At 43.6% G+C, this 17,391-nt stretch overlaps 1 protein-coding gene across 1 annotated transcript in view; it reads right to left on the bottom strand.

Annotated features, from left to right (window-relative positions):
* Positions 1-553: 553 nt before the first annotated feature.
* Positions 554-17,391, bottom strand: part of AR (androgen receptor) — a 233,733-nt gene continuing 216,895 nt past the window's right edge. The window contains exons 5-8 of the mRNA XM_053374239.1: positions 11,785-11,929; positions 7,535-7,665; positions 6,360-6,517; positions 554-3,726 (exon numbers count right to left, since the gene is read on the bottom strand). Of these exons, the coding sequence (XP_053230214.1) occupies positions 3,571-3,726; positions 6,360-6,517; positions 7,535-7,665; positions 11,785-11,929 (590 nt within the window). The 3' untranslated portion in view covers positions 554-3,570. The remainder of the gene's footprint in view (positions 3,727-6,359; positions 6,518-7,534; positions 7,666-11,784; positions 11,930-17,391) is intronic.

Raw genomic sequence — 17,391 nt, 5'->3', positions numbered from 1 at the left:
CACCACAACCTACATGTTTAATTTGTGTGATTTCAACCTAAGCTGGCCAGCTGAAATTGTGCAAATTAAACGCATGAAAGGAAGAGAGCTCAAAAACTCTTTCTGTGCAGGATTTTCCCAGCACAGAAAGAGGTTTTAAGCTCTCTGCCTAGCCTACTGGGTTCTGGGAAGTTCTTGCATGGAGACTGGGATGCTTTCTCTCTAGACATCTTGCAAGATTTGCAAGAGCCTTCCAAAGCCTGGTGAGCAAAGCAGAGAGCTTAAAAGCTCTCTGCCTTGTTAAGGGGGTAAGACCTGTTCAGCATATCAGCTCCAGAAGGTAATCTTCCTCTCACAGGAGCAGCTTGAGCATACATTCTTATATATGCGCCATCTCCAGAATGCAACCCATGTGCAAATTGTGAGTTACCTGTGCGTGTGCGTCCAAACCATGCAAGTTCCCCATGGCTAACTCTATTGCAGGCAAACCACAAGTGAAAATGAGTCAACTTGAAAGAACGTGAGTCAACAAACAGAACTGAGCTTTCTCAGAGGTTTCACTACTAGGCACTACTAGGCACAATGTGTGGGGCCCAGTGGGGCATCTGGGTGGCCACTGTGGGGCCGGGATACTGGGCTAGATGGGTCCATATTGGACTGAACCAAGAGGCTCTTCTGATGCTCTTATGGACTCTCCAGGCACAGAGTCTATCTGTACTGCTAGATCCTTAAGAGCATTTGGCTACTCTGAGAACAGGAGACTGGACTAGGTGAGCCTGATCCAGCAGCCAGGCTCGTCTGATGTCTATTTCCAGTGCTTTGTCCATCACCTGTCCATTTCCCACTTTTTGTTCCTAAGGACCACAAAGAGGTCCACATCCACATGCTGCATTTGTAAGAAAAACAGCTTGATGGAAAGAGCAGAATGATTTTTTAACCAGCACTGCTGAACATCATGGGAGGGGTGTGTGTGTGTTGTTGTTTCTGCATCAAGTAACCATGGCCAAATTAAGGTGCTGCATTGTCACTTCTCAATGTTCTGTCATCTCTTGAAGCACCTGGCCAAGCCAACCCTTTTGCAGCATCCTCAAACCCCTACAATATGAAAACCCCTCAAGGTGCAAACAGAATAAGATTTCTGAGGTGCTTCCTGCCCTCCCCTCCAAAAGCAGCAAAGTTTCTCAGCAGTCTGCACAGTAAAAGAAAAGCCCATCTTCTAAACATATTTCAATAAAACTGCAGGTGACATCACTGAAAATAATCAAACCAAATCAAGCTTTGCAGAGCCACATTATTAAAATGACCACTGCCCAGAGTATTCCCATGGCTGCTGCTTTTTTTTGAGGGAGGGAGGTAGGAGTGGGATAATGGCTAACAGTCATTTTAAAAATGCATCACTGCAAAGTGCAACTTTACTACCGTTGCTTCTGAAAGGTATGCAAGATCCTTCAAAGTCACAATTTGCCAGGCCATTGTTGAACAAGGGAGGCAGGTGAAACTGCTCATGGCAGTAGGAGCGGAGCCTTAAGCCATTTTTAGAATTAAAGACAAGCAAGTTATCACTACCTAAATAAAGATTGTGAGCTAGAGAATCACAATCCACATCCAAAAATCAAAGGAGTCAAACAATTTGTGATTATTTTCTTGTGATGCCAGGGATGAACAGAATAGGGTTGGGAGATAAAACCGATGGTTGAGAAACAGGATAATTGTGAGTGGCATTCTTAGGAGAACCAATGAGCTTTTAACACATACTCAGTTCAGCCATTCTAGGACATGACCTGGAACAATACCTCCCCCCCCCCATATAATTCTTTCTGAAAAAATCAGAAGACAACAGCTCAGAATCTATTTGTGTCATCCTGTGAGATTCTCTGGCCAGGGACTGCTCTAGGATAGCTTATTGAGACTGAGGGCCCTTCTTCCCACAACCAAGGAAAGTTTCTAAGGTTTGTTTGACTCCCCATTACTCCTTTAGACGAATGGCAGTCTCAACTACAGAAATCACAAAAATGAAAAGCGCATCCCCATCCCAATACATGTTCTCTTTACAATGTACCACAATGTTATTAAAAAAGATAATGAAAACACAAGTTCTTCCCCAGTGGAGTGGGTTAGGACCATAGTTATGTGCAGTTTCTCAGGAACCCCAAAGGGGCATCAGAGTCCTTGTTTCACTTGGCTTGGGTTCTGAGGCCCTCGCCCACCACGCTCTCCAAGGAAAAGTCTTCCAAGAGGGTCTTTAGGTGCCTCTGACTTTTGGGAAGCAGAGCTGGGAGGAGGGATGTTGGTGTAGGTGACAAAAGCAGCTGGGTGGAGGCCCTCTGAGCACTGCAGAGCTGCCTTTTTTGAGGAGAGTGTCCTTTGTGATGGAGAAACAAAAACAAAAAATGCTCAAAACTGGAATGTGCTCACATTCATTGGGTGACTTTTTTAAAGTTTTGGCTCATGGTCCACAGAAAGAAAAGGAAGTAAGAAAAAAGGATTGCACTGTAAAACAGCCCTCTGTAACCTTCAGGGCACCAGGAGGGTTCAGCACTACCCTCCAGCTCCTCTTAATGCTTTGTGTCATTTTTCATGAGCACAAGAACAGCACTGTTTGGATTTGGGCACTTTGTGTCAGGTAAATGCTGCTGTAAGGGCCTCAGAGTTAATTGGAGAGGCACACTGAACAGCAGCCGAATCTGAGGCAGTGGCTTGTGGCCATGTAGTATAGGAACGTGATGAGGACTGAGACTAGTTCACATGCAGAAATGTGGCCCTGGGGAATCTGAGTCCGTGTGATGCCTGCAGCTGTGACGGCACACACACACTTTTTTTTTTTGCAGTTGTATGATTCCACTACATTCTCTCCTCCATATGATTTTGAGTCCAGTTCTCCCTTCCTGTCCTCATATATGCTATTGAAATCCTCCTGCATCTTAAGAGTGAGACTCGCAACATAATGGGGAAAAAGCACACTGCACAGAAAAGTTAAGAGTTGATAAAAAAACTGTTAAAAAATAAAAATAAAATCACCCACTCCCCAAAAATGAAGTTCTTCCCACTCCCAGGATTTGATTTGAGCAACCTGCTTGTCATCTTGGATTCTGGTTTTGTTTAAAAAGAGAGAATAAAACAGCAATGAAGGGAACACCCAAAACACAATGTGTGTTTGTGTTTTGCCAGACTTCCCATCGTGGTACAGGGCCACAGAAGCCATTGTGGGAAATGCAGAAGCCCAAGAATGTAAACAAGTGCCGCCTGGCACCATGCCACAACACCAAATTAAAAATATATATAAGAACAGGAAAGAGAAGTAGAGAAGGTGCAGGGTTTGCACGCACACACATATGCTGGGCTGTTTCAAAACAGGCCGGAAAAAGCTCCCACTTGAAAAGGGAATTCCCCCAGGTGGGGAGTCACTGAAACTGAAAAGAATCCCAGCAGGTTAGTTCTGTTTTTGTTATTACTGTATATCTTTGTAGCGTATACAGTATTCCAAGGCACTGCAGTGCAAAAATAACAGGCAAGAGAAGGCTGGACAAGGTCGGCAGCTTCCAGGGCCTTGGCCGCAAAGGGCTCCTCCCTTCCTGTGTCTCCCTCGCTCCATCACTGTGTGTGGAAGTAGATGGGCTTCACCTTCCCAGAGAGGATCTTGGGGACTTGCACCGAGATGATCTCTGCCATCATTTCTGGGTAATCCACACTGACCATGTGGGACTTGACCAGGAGGTCGAATGTAAACTGGTGCAGCTCTCGGGCAATCTAGGAAAGAGGTAAGAGAGAAGGTGATGTCACTTTATAGTGATGTGGGTTTTCGAGGGAGGAAGTATGCATGATGCCCTGAGTCCCTTCCAGTTCTTGGGTTCCTGTATCGGAGGTAGGTGGAAGGTATGAGAACAAGTTCAACAAACCAGCCCCTTTTGTCTAGGCAATAGCTGTGACTAAGTAGTTAAGCACCAGGATCAGCATCCCAAAAGGATGAGCTGGGCTACAAGAGCTGTGACTAAGGGACGGGGCCTTTCAGGCCTGGGGGGGAGGGGAGGTTTTCCTCCACCCCCCTCACCTAGAACAAGAGATGGTGTTTGGTGTGAGCTGGGCAGAAAGCAGGATGGAAGATGGAGACATGATTGATTTGAGCTGGATCTAAGACTGTGACTAATGGAGAAGCAAGAACATTTGGAGTGTTAATGCTGTGAGCCATTCCGGCCTGTGCTCAGGTTGTATATTTTTGCAACTGAAAACATATATCCTAAAGACACCACAGTCTCCACTGAACTTCATTCCAAGGAAACTGAACCCTTGGCAAGCATCTGCAACCTCTGGAATCTCTCACCACTTGGAGATTGGAGTGGCATGTAAAATATTATACATTGGTACCATTTCTGCATAGACAAACAAGGCATGCAGGCACCTTCTCCTGTTCTTAGGAATAACCACCAGGTAGTACTTCCTAGGTGGAACTGAGGCACCCTGGGAGCAACTTTGACTACGGCAGGCTGGAATCTAGGTGTGTTTTTTTTTGTTATTGGCTCCTGTGAGAACAGGATGCTGGGCTGGGTGGGCCACTGGCCTAATCTAACAGGGCTCTTACATTCTGGTGTGCATGCACACAGAAAGGTGCCTTATGGTGAGACAGCCCATCTGGTATCTTTACACTGACTAGCTGTGGCTTTCCAGGGTTTCAAGCAGGGAGTTTCTCTCTGGAGCTCTACCTGGGAGATGCTGGAGACTGACCCTCTGCAGTAAAAAGCGGGTGCTCTGTCTCTGAGCTGTTAAGTGGGACGCATCTGTCAGTTCTGATTTTTCTCTGTTCCTCACTTTCCCAACCTTAAGTTCAGTCTGCCCCACTTCTGCATCAGTCTGCTTTTTTTTAAAGCTTATGCCAAAATAATTGTACACAAATTCTCATGCACGCTTCTCCTAATATTCTTACGCAATGTGGCCTAATGCGTTTATTTATTCTTCTTTGATGCATATTTTGGTGTGCTATTTGAAACATGTATTTTATATGCCTTCCATCAGCTTTGGCTGGTGGCCCAGCTACGCCCTTATCTGGACAAGGTTAGCCTAACTACTGTGGTCTATGCTCTGGTAACCTCAAGGTTAGATTACTGCAATGCATTATACGTAGGGCTGCTTCTGGAAACTCCAGCTAGTGCAAAATTCAGCAGCCAGGTTGCTCACTGAGGCAAGAGACTTTGAGCATATTACATTGATCCTGGTCTGACTGCACTGGCTACCAATTAGTTTCCAGGCCTAATTCAAAGTTCAGTTTTTGATCTATAAAGTCTTAAATAACTCAAGGGCCACCTCTTTCCATATGAACCTACCCTGACCCTGAGATAATCTTTTGAGGCCCTTCTTTGTGTGCCTCCTCCACAAGAGGTCTGGAGGGTAGCAACAAGAGACCGGGCCTTTTCTGCAGTGGCTCCCCATTTGTGGAATGCTCTCCCAGGGATGTTTGCCTGATGCCTTCATTATACACTTTTAGGCACCAGGCAAAAACAGGCATTTGGTTGACTGGCATCCAATGCCTTTTAAAATGTGTTGGGGGTGTGTTACTGGATTGTTCTTGTTTTTATTTTGATTATGCATTTTTTGTTTTTAATGTTGTGATTTTATCCTGTGAACCATACTGAGACCTGTGGGTATAAGGCGGTATACAAATTTAATAAATAATAAAATAATAAAAATAACAAATACTTTTAAATTGGCAGCCTGGGGGTTAAGGAATGTTTCCCTGCATGTGTACTAGATCTGAAATAAAATAATAATAATAATAATAATAATAATAATAATAATAATAATAATAATGTTGTTTATACCCTGCACATTCTGTGTGGCATCCAGCAAGATATAAAAAATAATAAAATGTCAGACATTAAAAACTTCCCTTCAGATGTTTTCTAAAAGTTGTGTAATTCTTTATCTCCCTCACATCTGATGGGAGGGTGTTCCACAAAGAGGGCGCCACTGCCAAGAAGAACCTCTGCCTCGTTCCTTGCAATTTTACATTTTGCATTGAGGGAACTGCTAGAAGACCCTCGGAGCTGGACCTCAGTGTCTGGACTGAATGATGGAGGTGGAGACGATCCTTCAGGTATACTGGGCTGAGGCCATTTAGGGCTTTAAAGTCAGCCTCCCACGAACATCTTTCTCTTTGATGGCACAGTTCTCTCTTGGAGGAAATGACTGTGAGGTCACAGTGACTTTCTGCAGATTTGCTTCCAGTGCTTGTTTTTACAGGTTTGTTGGTGTTTTGTTTTCCTCTCCCTGCACTCCCCCACCCCACAAGTTCAACAGCAGATTCTGTGGAGTTTTGATCAAAAGATTAACAAAAGATCTTGCCACGTGTGTGGCTAACCCTCTTTCTCTTCCCTTCTCCTCTTACTTACAGGCTGCACAGAGTCTAGGAGCTTGGTGAGCTGGTAGAAACGCCGGGAGCAGGAGGTAGGGTTCTTTCTCTTGCAAGCAATGATGCGATCAAGTTCCTTGATGTAGTTCATCCGAAGTTCGTCAAAGAACTTCTGGTTCTTCAGCCCGTCCACTGGAACTGGTGCATGTAGAAAGAGAGGAACAATTGTCAATGTACAGTATGGTTGTGCCTTGTGTGCATGTTACTTTCCAAGACGGCGCTTATTTGCAAAACTGTGCCCACTTGAACCACCTGCTTGGAACCACCCCGTGAGAGTATCTTTACCTTTTGGGAGTTGTGTGCCAAGTGCGCCTGGCCCCTCTCCCAGCAAGGCAGAGAGCTTTTAAGTTCTCCACCTTGCTTACCAGGCTCTGGGAGGCTGTGATGTAATCTTGCAGGTAAGCCTGAGTAAGCAAGATCTTGTGAGAGCATCCCAGAGCTCAGTAAGTAAGTATTGAGAGCTTAAAATCACTTTCCATGTTGGGAGAACCAAAGCTCTCTACCTTGTATGCATTTAATTTGCGGGATTTCAGCCATCTGGCTTTCAAAACCACACATGCTTGAAATTGCATAAGTTAATCACATGCAAGATGGGATGGAATTTTGGTGCATAATGATGCTGGTGGTAATAATAGTGGCTGCAGTAGTAAGAGAAAGGATTTTGTCAGACAGAGTGGTTGTCAGAATAAAATGATGAAGGAGGTTTAATCACACCACCTTAAATTATTGAGAATCAGTGTGGTGTGGTGGTTGGAGTGTTGGACTAGGACGAGACCAGGGTTCAAATCCCTACTCAGTAGTGAAGTTTACTAGGTGACCTTGGGCTGGTCACTGCCTCTCAGTTTAACCTACCCCACAGGATTGTTGTGGGGATTGAATGAGGAGGTGGAGAGTCATGTGCACCACCATGAACTCTTTGGAGAAGAAGGTGGGAAATAAATGCAATAAATAAGTAAAAATTAATAAAATAATAGTTGATTAAAATACTCTGTGTGTGCAGTATAGCATTCTTCTGCTACGTATCTCTGACCATCTATCAGGGATAGGGCTAGATGACCCTTGGGAGGTCCCTTGCAACTCTACAATTCTTTTATTCTTTTTTGAAAGAAAGGGAGAAGGAAATAAAAAGGTCCCCATGAAAAAAATGTGTCTTACTAATACTGAAGAGGAGCAGAGCTTTCATGCAGAGGAATTCTTGGGGAGTGATTTGAAGCCATCCAAACTCTTGGGAGAGATGCCGCATCCTGACGCACTGACTGTACATTCTGGATTTGTGCATCCGGTACCTGGGAGGAGGAGGAGATAATTAGCAAATGGCAGCAGGAAACTGAAAAGAGAATCAGTGATCAATTAGGCAAATGGATCTTTCTTGCTTGTTGGAAGATTCAGGAAGGATAAAAAGAAAGGACTTCTTCACACAACACATAGTTAAACTGTGTAACTTGCTCCCTCATGAGGCAGTGATGGCCACCAACTTGTATGGCTTTAAAAGAGGATTACAGAAATTAATAAAGGCTGTGCTCTGCCTCCACAGTCAGAGGCTGGACTGCTTTTGAATCCTAGATGCTGGGAACCACAGAAGGGGAGACAGCTCCTGTGCTCAAATCCTGCTTGGTAGTTTCCTACAATATAGTGTCAACTGTAAGAATAGGATGCTAGATTAGATGGGCCACTGGCCTGATCTAGCAGGCTCTTCTTATGTTCTTAAAATAAAGATTGCACCCCCAGCCTCCACCACACTGGCTGGAAATCTATCTCTGCTGCAGTCTTAAGAGCAACCTGTCCTGGAATCAAGGAACGAGAACATTGCTAAACAGGAGGATAGAGGGAAGTTATTCTAAGGAGCTCATGACCTTCTTGATGCCTTGGGGAAAACATCACTCCCAAGAATTTGCAATCATTAAAGAATGCAATGCAATTATTTGGTGTGCAAGCCATCAGAACAGGGCACATTTCTTGATTACTTCCATCAGCACAAACTTTTGATCCTTCTCAATGACCCAAGAAGACCTGCAAAGCCCTGTCTGGGTCTGCCTTCTGGTTGTTGCTGCAAACACTAGCTGATATCAAGGAAGGGAATGGGAAAGGGTTGGTTAATGCTGTTCTGCTACCATTCTGCATCAATAAATTAATATTTAAACTGCAGATCCCACTGTGGTGCTGCTGGCAGCAAGGGGTTTCCTTGTTCAGTTTATCCCTGCTGGGTTTAATTGCTAAATGAGCTGTATGTGTATTTTCTGCATAATTTGAGTAGGAAGTCAAAGGATGGAGGGCCCAAAAGTTATTGATACACACTTATAGTCAGACACAAGGATTTGAGATCAGCAGTTCCTAAACATCTTGGGGTGGGGGCACTGCCTGGTTCTGTGAATGCACCTCCGGGGGCCCCTACCCTACCTTACTTTACCCTACCCAATGAAAAGCATTTACTCAGAACAGTAGTTTGCACAACCCTCAAAAGTAGATAATAACACAAAGATTCAAAACAGTGACATGAATAGCACATTTATTCAAAAAATAAATATATGTAAAAATGAATATGTACTCTGATCTAATCATATAGTACCGTATTTTGCAACCTATAGGATGCACTTTTTCCCCTCCAAAAATGAAGGGGAGATGTGTGTGCGTCCTATGGGGCAAATGCAGGCTTTCGCTGAAGACTGGAGAGTGAGAGTGGTCGGTGCGCACCGACCCCTCTCATTCCCCAGGCTTCAGGAAGCTATCCCCCCAGCCCGGCAAGCTCCGGGAACGATGGCGAGGTTGCGCACAGCTTTGCCATCGCTCTCCGACCCGTTCTGGGGGCTGGGGAAGCTCGGGCTTCCCCCGGCGCCAGCCCTGCAAGCTCCGAGAGCAATGGCAAAGCTGTGCGCAGCTTCGCCATCGCTCTCCCACCCGTTCTGGGGGCTGGGGTCGGGGGAAGCTTGGGCTTCCCCCGCCCCCAGCCCCGCAAGCTCCGGGAGCGATGGCGAGGTTGCGCAACCTCGCCTTCGCTCCCGGACCCCCAGCCCCAAGGCTAAAAACGAAGCCAGGAAAGCGAGCGGGATCCATCCCACTTGCTGTCATGGCTTCTTTGCTCTTTGGGGCTGGGGGGGGGATAATTCCCCCCTTTATCCCCCCCCCAAACAAGTGCATCCTATGGGCCGGTGCGTCCTATAGGGCGAAAAATACGGTATATATATCTTGCTTGTTTCCTATACTCTGTGCATTAGTACAGAGACAACTGAAATCATGAGTCATTTCCTCCAGCTGCTTCCTTCTTGTAGTTTCTTGCTTTTAACAGGAACGCTTGTGCTGATGGAATGATCAGAAGAGTGGGGTCTCCAATTCCTCCCACACTGTTTCAATTATTTATTATTTATTATCATAAAATATATATAACTGTGGTCTACAACAATCTAAAAGCATAAAACCATACAGTAAAATAATAAAAAGTTAAAAGTAAATTAAAACCAAAAAGAAATTAAAACAAGCATAAATAATCCATTGAGTGAGATGTGCTCTTAATTGTCTGTTTAGGCCTGGCAGAATAGAAAAATGTTCAGCAGGCATTTAAAAGTTGAAATCATAAGGCCTCTGTTTAATCTCTAACAGCAGAGTATACCACAATACTGGGCTGATGACACTAAAGACTCAGTTTCTTGTCATTGCCAAATGAGCCTTGCCAACTTGGGAAATGACCAATGGCGCTCCTGCAATGATCTCTGTGATTGAGTTGTGATATTATAACAGTTCAGGTGGTCCCTGAGGTTCCCTAAGTTGTTCAGGGGGGTGTTAAATCAATACAAGGACCTTGAACCTGGCTTGGTAGAAAACGGGCAGCCAGTGCAGCTGTTTTAAAAATGGTGTCACTTGCTCTCAGCCTGAAGCTCCTGTCAGCAATCTGGCTGCAGCATTCTGCCCCAGCTGGAGCTTCCGAACCAGACCCATGGGCAGTCCCACTTGGAGCACATTGCAATAGTCCAGCCTCGAGGTTACAAACGCATGGACTTCAGCTGTACTGTGTAAACCAGAGAAAACTGGCAAAAGGCCCTCCTAGTCACAAAGAACACCTGGACCTCTAGTGACAGAGATGTATGCAACTGTACCACCAAACTACACACTTGCTCCTTCAGATAGAGGGCAACCCCATGCTGAGAAGTCTACTGGGCTGGGGTATTGTTTTAGGTTTTTTTGTTGGTGGAGGGGTTTGCTTTTATTTTATCTTTATTTCATATTTTATTATTTATGTAGGAATTGTTTCAATTTGTATTCTTTTTTATGCTTTTTATTGTTTAAGACTACTTTTGCTATGTTTGTAATTATGTGTTTTTTTTTCATGTTGTAAGTTGCGTTGAGCGTGGTTTTAACTGTGCGAAGGTGGCATAAATAAAGTTATGTACGCAGGTATGTATCACTAATCCAAAAAAAGAATCTTGTGTTTCAGAGAAGGTAGCAGAAGCAGACTTCTGGGAAAAGTACTCACCACTCTCAGTCTTTGGTTGCAGGGAGAAGTAAAGATTTATGGTCTCCTAAATCAATTGCTTGGACATTATTCACACAGGATTGGTGCCACAGTCCGTACACAGTCAGCTATGCTGTTTATAAGGTGTAACCCACTTTTATGAGTGGCTTTGCACAAGCCTCGTTCTATCTCTCAAAGGGCTCCATGTACTGTCCTAGGACTGCTCATGAGATGACAGATGAAGGGACACGGTCTGCTGGAATATTCCACAAGGGAATATTCCAAGCATGCAGATCCCAAAGATGGAACCAGGGGGTGGGGCGGCAATGGTAGAGGCAAGTGAGCATGAGAGACGGAGTCGTAAAAATCATAGAACTGGAAGTGACCTCAAGGGTCTAGTCCAATTACACACAGGAATCACAACTAAAGCATCCCTGACAGCCTAACCCCTACTTAAAAACCTCCAATGAAGAAATTAATGTCATGTTGCTCAGAAACATCCCTGGAGACCCAGAACAAGGCCTGCTCCCTGTACCCCGCCACAAAATAAGTGCAATAAAAATGCTATTTTTAGTTTGGTTCATTAACACATCCTGATGGGTTTGGTCAACTTTCATTAATTTATCGTTTTGTTTATTAAATTTCCATTCCACCCTACACCATAGATCTTAAGGCGGTTCACAACATAAAACCATCAGGTCTTTGCTGCTTTTGTAATGGGATCTCAGGTGGCCTCACCTCAAAGAGGATATTGTAGAGCTGAAAAAGGTTCAGAAGAGGGCAACCAAAATGATCAAGAGGATGAAGTGGCTCCCTTGTGAGGAAAGGTCGCAGTGTTTGGGACTTTTTAGTTTAGGGAAAAGGCAAGTAAGAGGCAGCATGATAGAAGTTTATAAAATGATGCATGACATGGAGGAAGTGGGGTAGGGAAAAGTTTTCCTCATTCCCTCATAGCACTTACTCATTGAAGACCAAGTCTGGGGCGAAGTAGAGCATCCGAGAGTTCACGTTGGTGAATGATCTCCATCCCATTGCAAAAATCATCAGGCCCATCCAGGAGTACTGAATGATTGCCATTTGGTCATCCACATGCAAGTTGCGGAACCCTGTGGAAGAAAAGAGGCACACCTGAGAAATGCTGTCAGGCTGGATGCAAAGCTTGCTACTATTCTTTCCTAAGAAAGCACTGTCGGCATCTCCAGATGAGAGTAATTTGTCAATGCTGCTAATAATTTTAACTCCAGCAGCCCATTTGTAAGATTATATTTCGATACATACAGATGTACACATGGATACTGTCATGAAGTAGTGATCCTGTGAGCAAGTATCGTTTGGTGGGGCCTCTCAGGCAGGTGGTAACAATTAGTCCCAAAAGTGGGAGCATATGATGGGGTTGGCTGGTTGCCAGCATTCCCCAGCCCCTACAAATATTTGAGTTCACCTGCTGGGGGAGGGAGAGAACATGCCATGTTTTAGACTTGCTGTTTGATTTCCTGTATCTGGTGCCAGAGAAGAAGCCAATAAAGCCTGGTAACCAGTTCGGTGCCTTCGTGTGATTCGTTAGTAACTTGGGGGGAGGACTCAGGAAAACAACCCCCTCCTTGACATGGTGTCATAGTGGAGGACGCAGTTGCAGGGAAAATGGCAGAAGAGTGTGCTTGTCTGTTTGGTGAGAAGTGGGAAGGAAGCCAGCTAGATAATGGACACGATGGGTGGAGACGTAAAGAAGGAATATGGTCGGGTGTCGAGACCTACAGTTGTTTGGAGCATAGCTGTCAATGTTTCCCTTTTTTAAGGGGGAAATTGCCTTATTCTGAATAGAATTCCTCGCAAGAAAAGGGAAAAGTTGACAGCTATGGTTTGGAGCGAGGGAAACTACTCTCCAGAAAGATCTTTCGGGAGTGGGGTGGTAATTGTGTTTATTGGGACAAGTGTATATTTCCTCCATATACTGAAGGACAGGATTTAGTCGCATATTTTGCATTCTTTGAGGCTATATGTGAAGACTTTGTTCCTGTGAGCCACTGGATGAGAATTCTGTGCTCCTTGTTAACTGGTAAATTGGCAGATGTAATGGGAAAGCTGTCACCATTCAGTTTTAATGACTATGATAATTTGAAAACTTTAGCTTTGCAACAATTTGCTGTGTCAGCGGAGACCTACCGTCAAGCTTTTTAAAAGTGGATAAGGGTGGGGCACAAATTTATATTTTTGTTGCTGTGAATACACTGACTCGGACATGGTGCATTGGCTCGGGGCTGCTGGAGTAAGTACTTTTAATTATTTGAAATAACTAGTACTTTTAGAACAATTTTATTGTGTACTGCCTGAAAATCTTCGAGTACTTGTGCAGGACTGGAACCCTAAAACTGCCAAAGATGCTGTGGTACTAGTGAAAAACATGAACTGAATCGCCGGCAAAGTTCTGGAAAGTCAACTTATGAAGGGGTGAAGTGGAAAAACAGTGACTTTGATAATAACAGGAAAACCCCTAGGCGGGAAAGTTTCAGAGTCTCGTCTCAGAGTAGCCTGTGTTTCTTTTGCAAACAGCCAGGGCATCTTAAGAAAGACTGTAGCTTGCTACAAGACAGAGAATGGTGGACAGGTTGCGTCTCGAGAACAGCACAAGTGCATGTGGTGCAGTCTGAGGAAGCTCTGTGGGAGGAGGGAGAGAGACCAAGTGAACAATCTATAGTGGCACCTCCCACTCACCAGAATAAGGATTTGTTTTTAATTATGTAGCATGAGGCTTTATATGCAGTGTTTAAATTTTCTGGTAAATGAATTCCATTAATCCATTCAATGTCATGCTCTTCCAGAGGTTTCTGTAAGATTATTTGGGGCAGTTTTTCTAACAAGAAGATATGATCACAGATGCTTGTTTTTGCAGTTCTCAAAAGAGTAATTTTGTGCCTGCAGAGATAACATGCCTTTACTTCACAGGGAAAATGTTATAAAATAAACATATATAGTTGAGGGAAAAACCTTAATCCCATTGTTCCTTTGCAAATTTATATACACAGAATCAACCTCTTACCTCTTCAATGCTAAGTTCCAAGAGGTTCAATGAATACATTGTTTGGAGTGGAATAGATCTGCACAAGTAGCTAGGTGTGAAGCAGTGAAAATGAAAGTGCAACCTTGTGAGGAGAATACTCCACAAGTCTTGCGATCTTTATGTAATAATTGTGCAAGTCAGTTGCATGTCTGTGCAACTCAGACTTGAGGCAAGTGCTGACGGCACTTCAGGGCTGGCAACCTCTCCCCAATCCCACCGAGTTCCAACAACTGCACTAACACTTAACTGTGCAGAATAGGCACCTGAATGTAGAAGCAAATCCAAAGGGGTGGTGGTGGAAATAGTAACTGGGCTGTAAGTCCTTGGCAAGACTTTGAAGTACTTGCCAAACAAGTAATAAGAGTTCACTGGTTCCAGCCCTTCTTCCCAGGGCTTGCTTGACATTGTCCAAACAATAAAGTCTCTACTTGGAACTTCAGTCCTGCAGCAGGAATCCCTGAAATTCCCTGCTCCAATCCTTGGTTCCCCTTTTCCAGCTTTCCACCAGCCTGTTTCTCTTCAGCCTGTTCTTTCTGCAAGCCTGTTCCAGCCTAGACCTACCAACTGTATCTCTCTCCACCCCTCTAGAAAAAGGCCAGCCTCTCCAAAGCCAGGGCTGCTGAAAGACATAGCCCCTCTGAGATTCCATTACATTTGTGTGTATAGCCTGAGATTTATCACAGTATTCTCTCCCTGGAGGAGAAAACCTATAATGCGTGCTAAAACTCAGTCTAAGTTTTTTGTTTTTTTTTTAATTGTTTAACCACATCAGTTAACAAACATGGATAGATATGCTATCATGTTATTGTTTTAGTTAAATAAATTGTTTAAATTGTTATTAAGGAAATTCATATTTTTCTCCTTCCAATAAAGTACAGCAGAAAAGTTGTCCAAATATAAACAGTTAACTTATTAAACCTCACAATAATTTCATAATTATCAGTCTATGTATTTCTAATAGTATAACCAAATCAATAATTTTTGATATAGCTGTAGAAACTACTCTGAAAATTTATAATTCCAAAAATAAAACCTTCATCTGGTTGTAAATATTAAGATTATACCAGCAAGAATGAGTCTTTCTGTAAAAAAGTGATTTAAATCATGTCTTGTTGACTAGTGATTTAAATTGTGATTTAAATCGATTTGATTTAAATCAAACCCACCCTGCCGGGTGAGGGAGAGAACATGCCGTGTTTTAGACTAGCTGTTTGATGTCCTGTAGCTGGTGCCAGAGAAGAAGCCAATAAAGCCTGGTAACCCGTTCGGTTTCTGCGTGTTACTGATGAGTAGCTTGGAGGGGGGACTTGGGAAAGTGACCCCCTCCTTGACACATACATACATATAGGGTTGGCTCATGACATTTTGGCACCCGAGACAAACCACAATATGGTGCCCCTCCCTGCCAGGGAAAACGGGATCAGTGAAGATCTACATTGGGAACAAAGTGGGGAGAAATCAAATCAACCATACACAATGGTTGAAGTAGGAATCAAAGGCCACTGTGTACATATGAGACAACTCTTAGGGACTGAGGTACCTTCAGTTCTCCCAATAAAATATTTGAGGGGGCCAGGCCCTCCAAAGTTAATGGGCAATGCCATTCAAATGGTGTGCATGCATTGCATCTTGTGACTGATTATGTTCAAGTTGACACTCCTGGTTGTGTGTGTGGGGAAGGGGCCAGCTCTGAATCATGCCAGGCAGGTGCAGAGCACAAAAGACCCTAGAGGGCAGTCCCCACCATTTCTTCCCTAGGGTGGGAGGAGACTAGCAGTGCCTCCTATTCACCAAAAGGCAGCTGTAGAGGCGGCTGCTGTCAAGCAGGAGGCAGATCTTGCCTCCAAGGAACATGCCACAGTCATTGCTGCTACCTCAGTAGTAGGTAATGCATTCCTTAGAGGCAGCACCTGCTGCTGCTGTAGATCCTGCTGTCTGAGGTGGTTGCGTCATGTTTGGGCACTCCTATATGCATTTTTACATAGATTCATATAGGTAATCTGGTAGGAGAGAAAGAATTCAGAGGAAGCATAGCAGGCTAAGCAGCTTGAAACATATAGTTCTGTTAGTTGTGTCTACTATTATTAGTATTACACATGTTTATTTTCTATTTATATTGCAGAATCCAGCAAGGCGCACAATACACATAATAGACTATTTTGAGCAGATTTCTCCAGACTTCAACATATGCGTGAATCTTATTCAACGCATTGAGTAGGCCACCTTATGTCAAGAATCCTTCAATATGTCATGGCAAAGCAAGCTGCAAACTTTGCTTTGCTTTGCTCAAGTGGAAAGGTGGCTGAGGATTATGCCATTTGACGTTTATCTAGACTGAAATAAGTCACATGCACATCCGAAGCTCAAAAGCCTACACACACACACACAGCATATTTTCACTAGCTATTGCCTTAGTAGTTGTAGCTCTCCTCATTCTAGATTTAAACTTCTTCTGTCAACTCTTCAGCCAACTTTCTTTATATGCACGTTGAAGTATTTTATTTCATAACTTAAGCTGCTCAATTTAAGCACCTGCAGTTGAGATTCCAGCATTGCACAGGGTTGGATTAAATGACCTTCGGGGTCCCTTCCAACTCTACAATTCTAAGCTTCAATGTACATTTGGAACAGTGGTTCCCAAAGTGGGTGGTAGCGCCCCCAGAGGAGTGGAATTAGTGTCCCCACTAAGAAGTAACGGTGCAGCAGCAGAGCTCTGGAGGTAAACCCCTCTGAGCATGCTGATCTTGTACAGTGCTCCCTTGGGTTAAGAACTTAATTTGTTCTGGAAGTCCATTCTTAACCTGAAATACCACTTTAGCTAATGGGGCCTGCCGCCACGCCGCCACTGCATGATTTCTGTTCTCATCTTGAAGCAAAGTTCTTAAACCGAGGTACTATGTCTGCGTTAGCAGAGTCTGTAACCTGAAGCATCTGTAACCTGAAGTGTATGTAACCCAAGGTACCACTGTATTTATGATTGAGCAGGCTACAGGCAAGGGTGAAACACCTTCCTCGCTTCATTTTTAAAGCTTTGCTGCTTTTATCACTTTCAGAGCTATCTTCTTTGGTTGTGTTTGTTTGCATTTACAATTCTGAGGTGTCACAACATAGTCAATTATTGGTAATAATTTATTTCCTTATAAATGAGTTACTGTACATCTGTGGTAGGTGAAGGATGTGACATGTCTGGAAAGTAGTTATATATAAATATTTTATGCAATAAATCTCCTTCATCCTTATGTGTAAAAATATTTTTCATGCAATATTCTTTGCTGCATTTATTTTACTACAAGATTAGATCAGAACATGTATTTATTTTTGCTTATGTTTACTTTTCAAATAAATGTGAATTAACTGTTTTGAATTTTATTGTGTTATAATCTTCCTTAGTGGGTCATACAAACTGTTCTTCTAAATAATATTTTTAATGGAATAGATTAGGGAATGCTGGGCATGAGTTTATGGAACCAAGAGGGTGGCAGAAAAGATGGGGAACCACACTGGTTTAAA

The sequence above is a fragment of the Podarcis raffonei genome, chromosome Z (genome assembly GCF_027172205.1).
Source record: "Podarcis raffonei isolate rPodRaf1 chromosome Z, rPodRaf1.pri, whole genome shotgun sequence".
NCBI classification, from domain to species: domain Eukaryota; kingdom Metazoa; phylum Chordata; class Lepidosauria; order Squamata; family Lacertidae; genus Podarcis; species Podarcis raffonei.
This window is presented reverse-complemented; position numbering and strand designations above follow the sequence as displayed.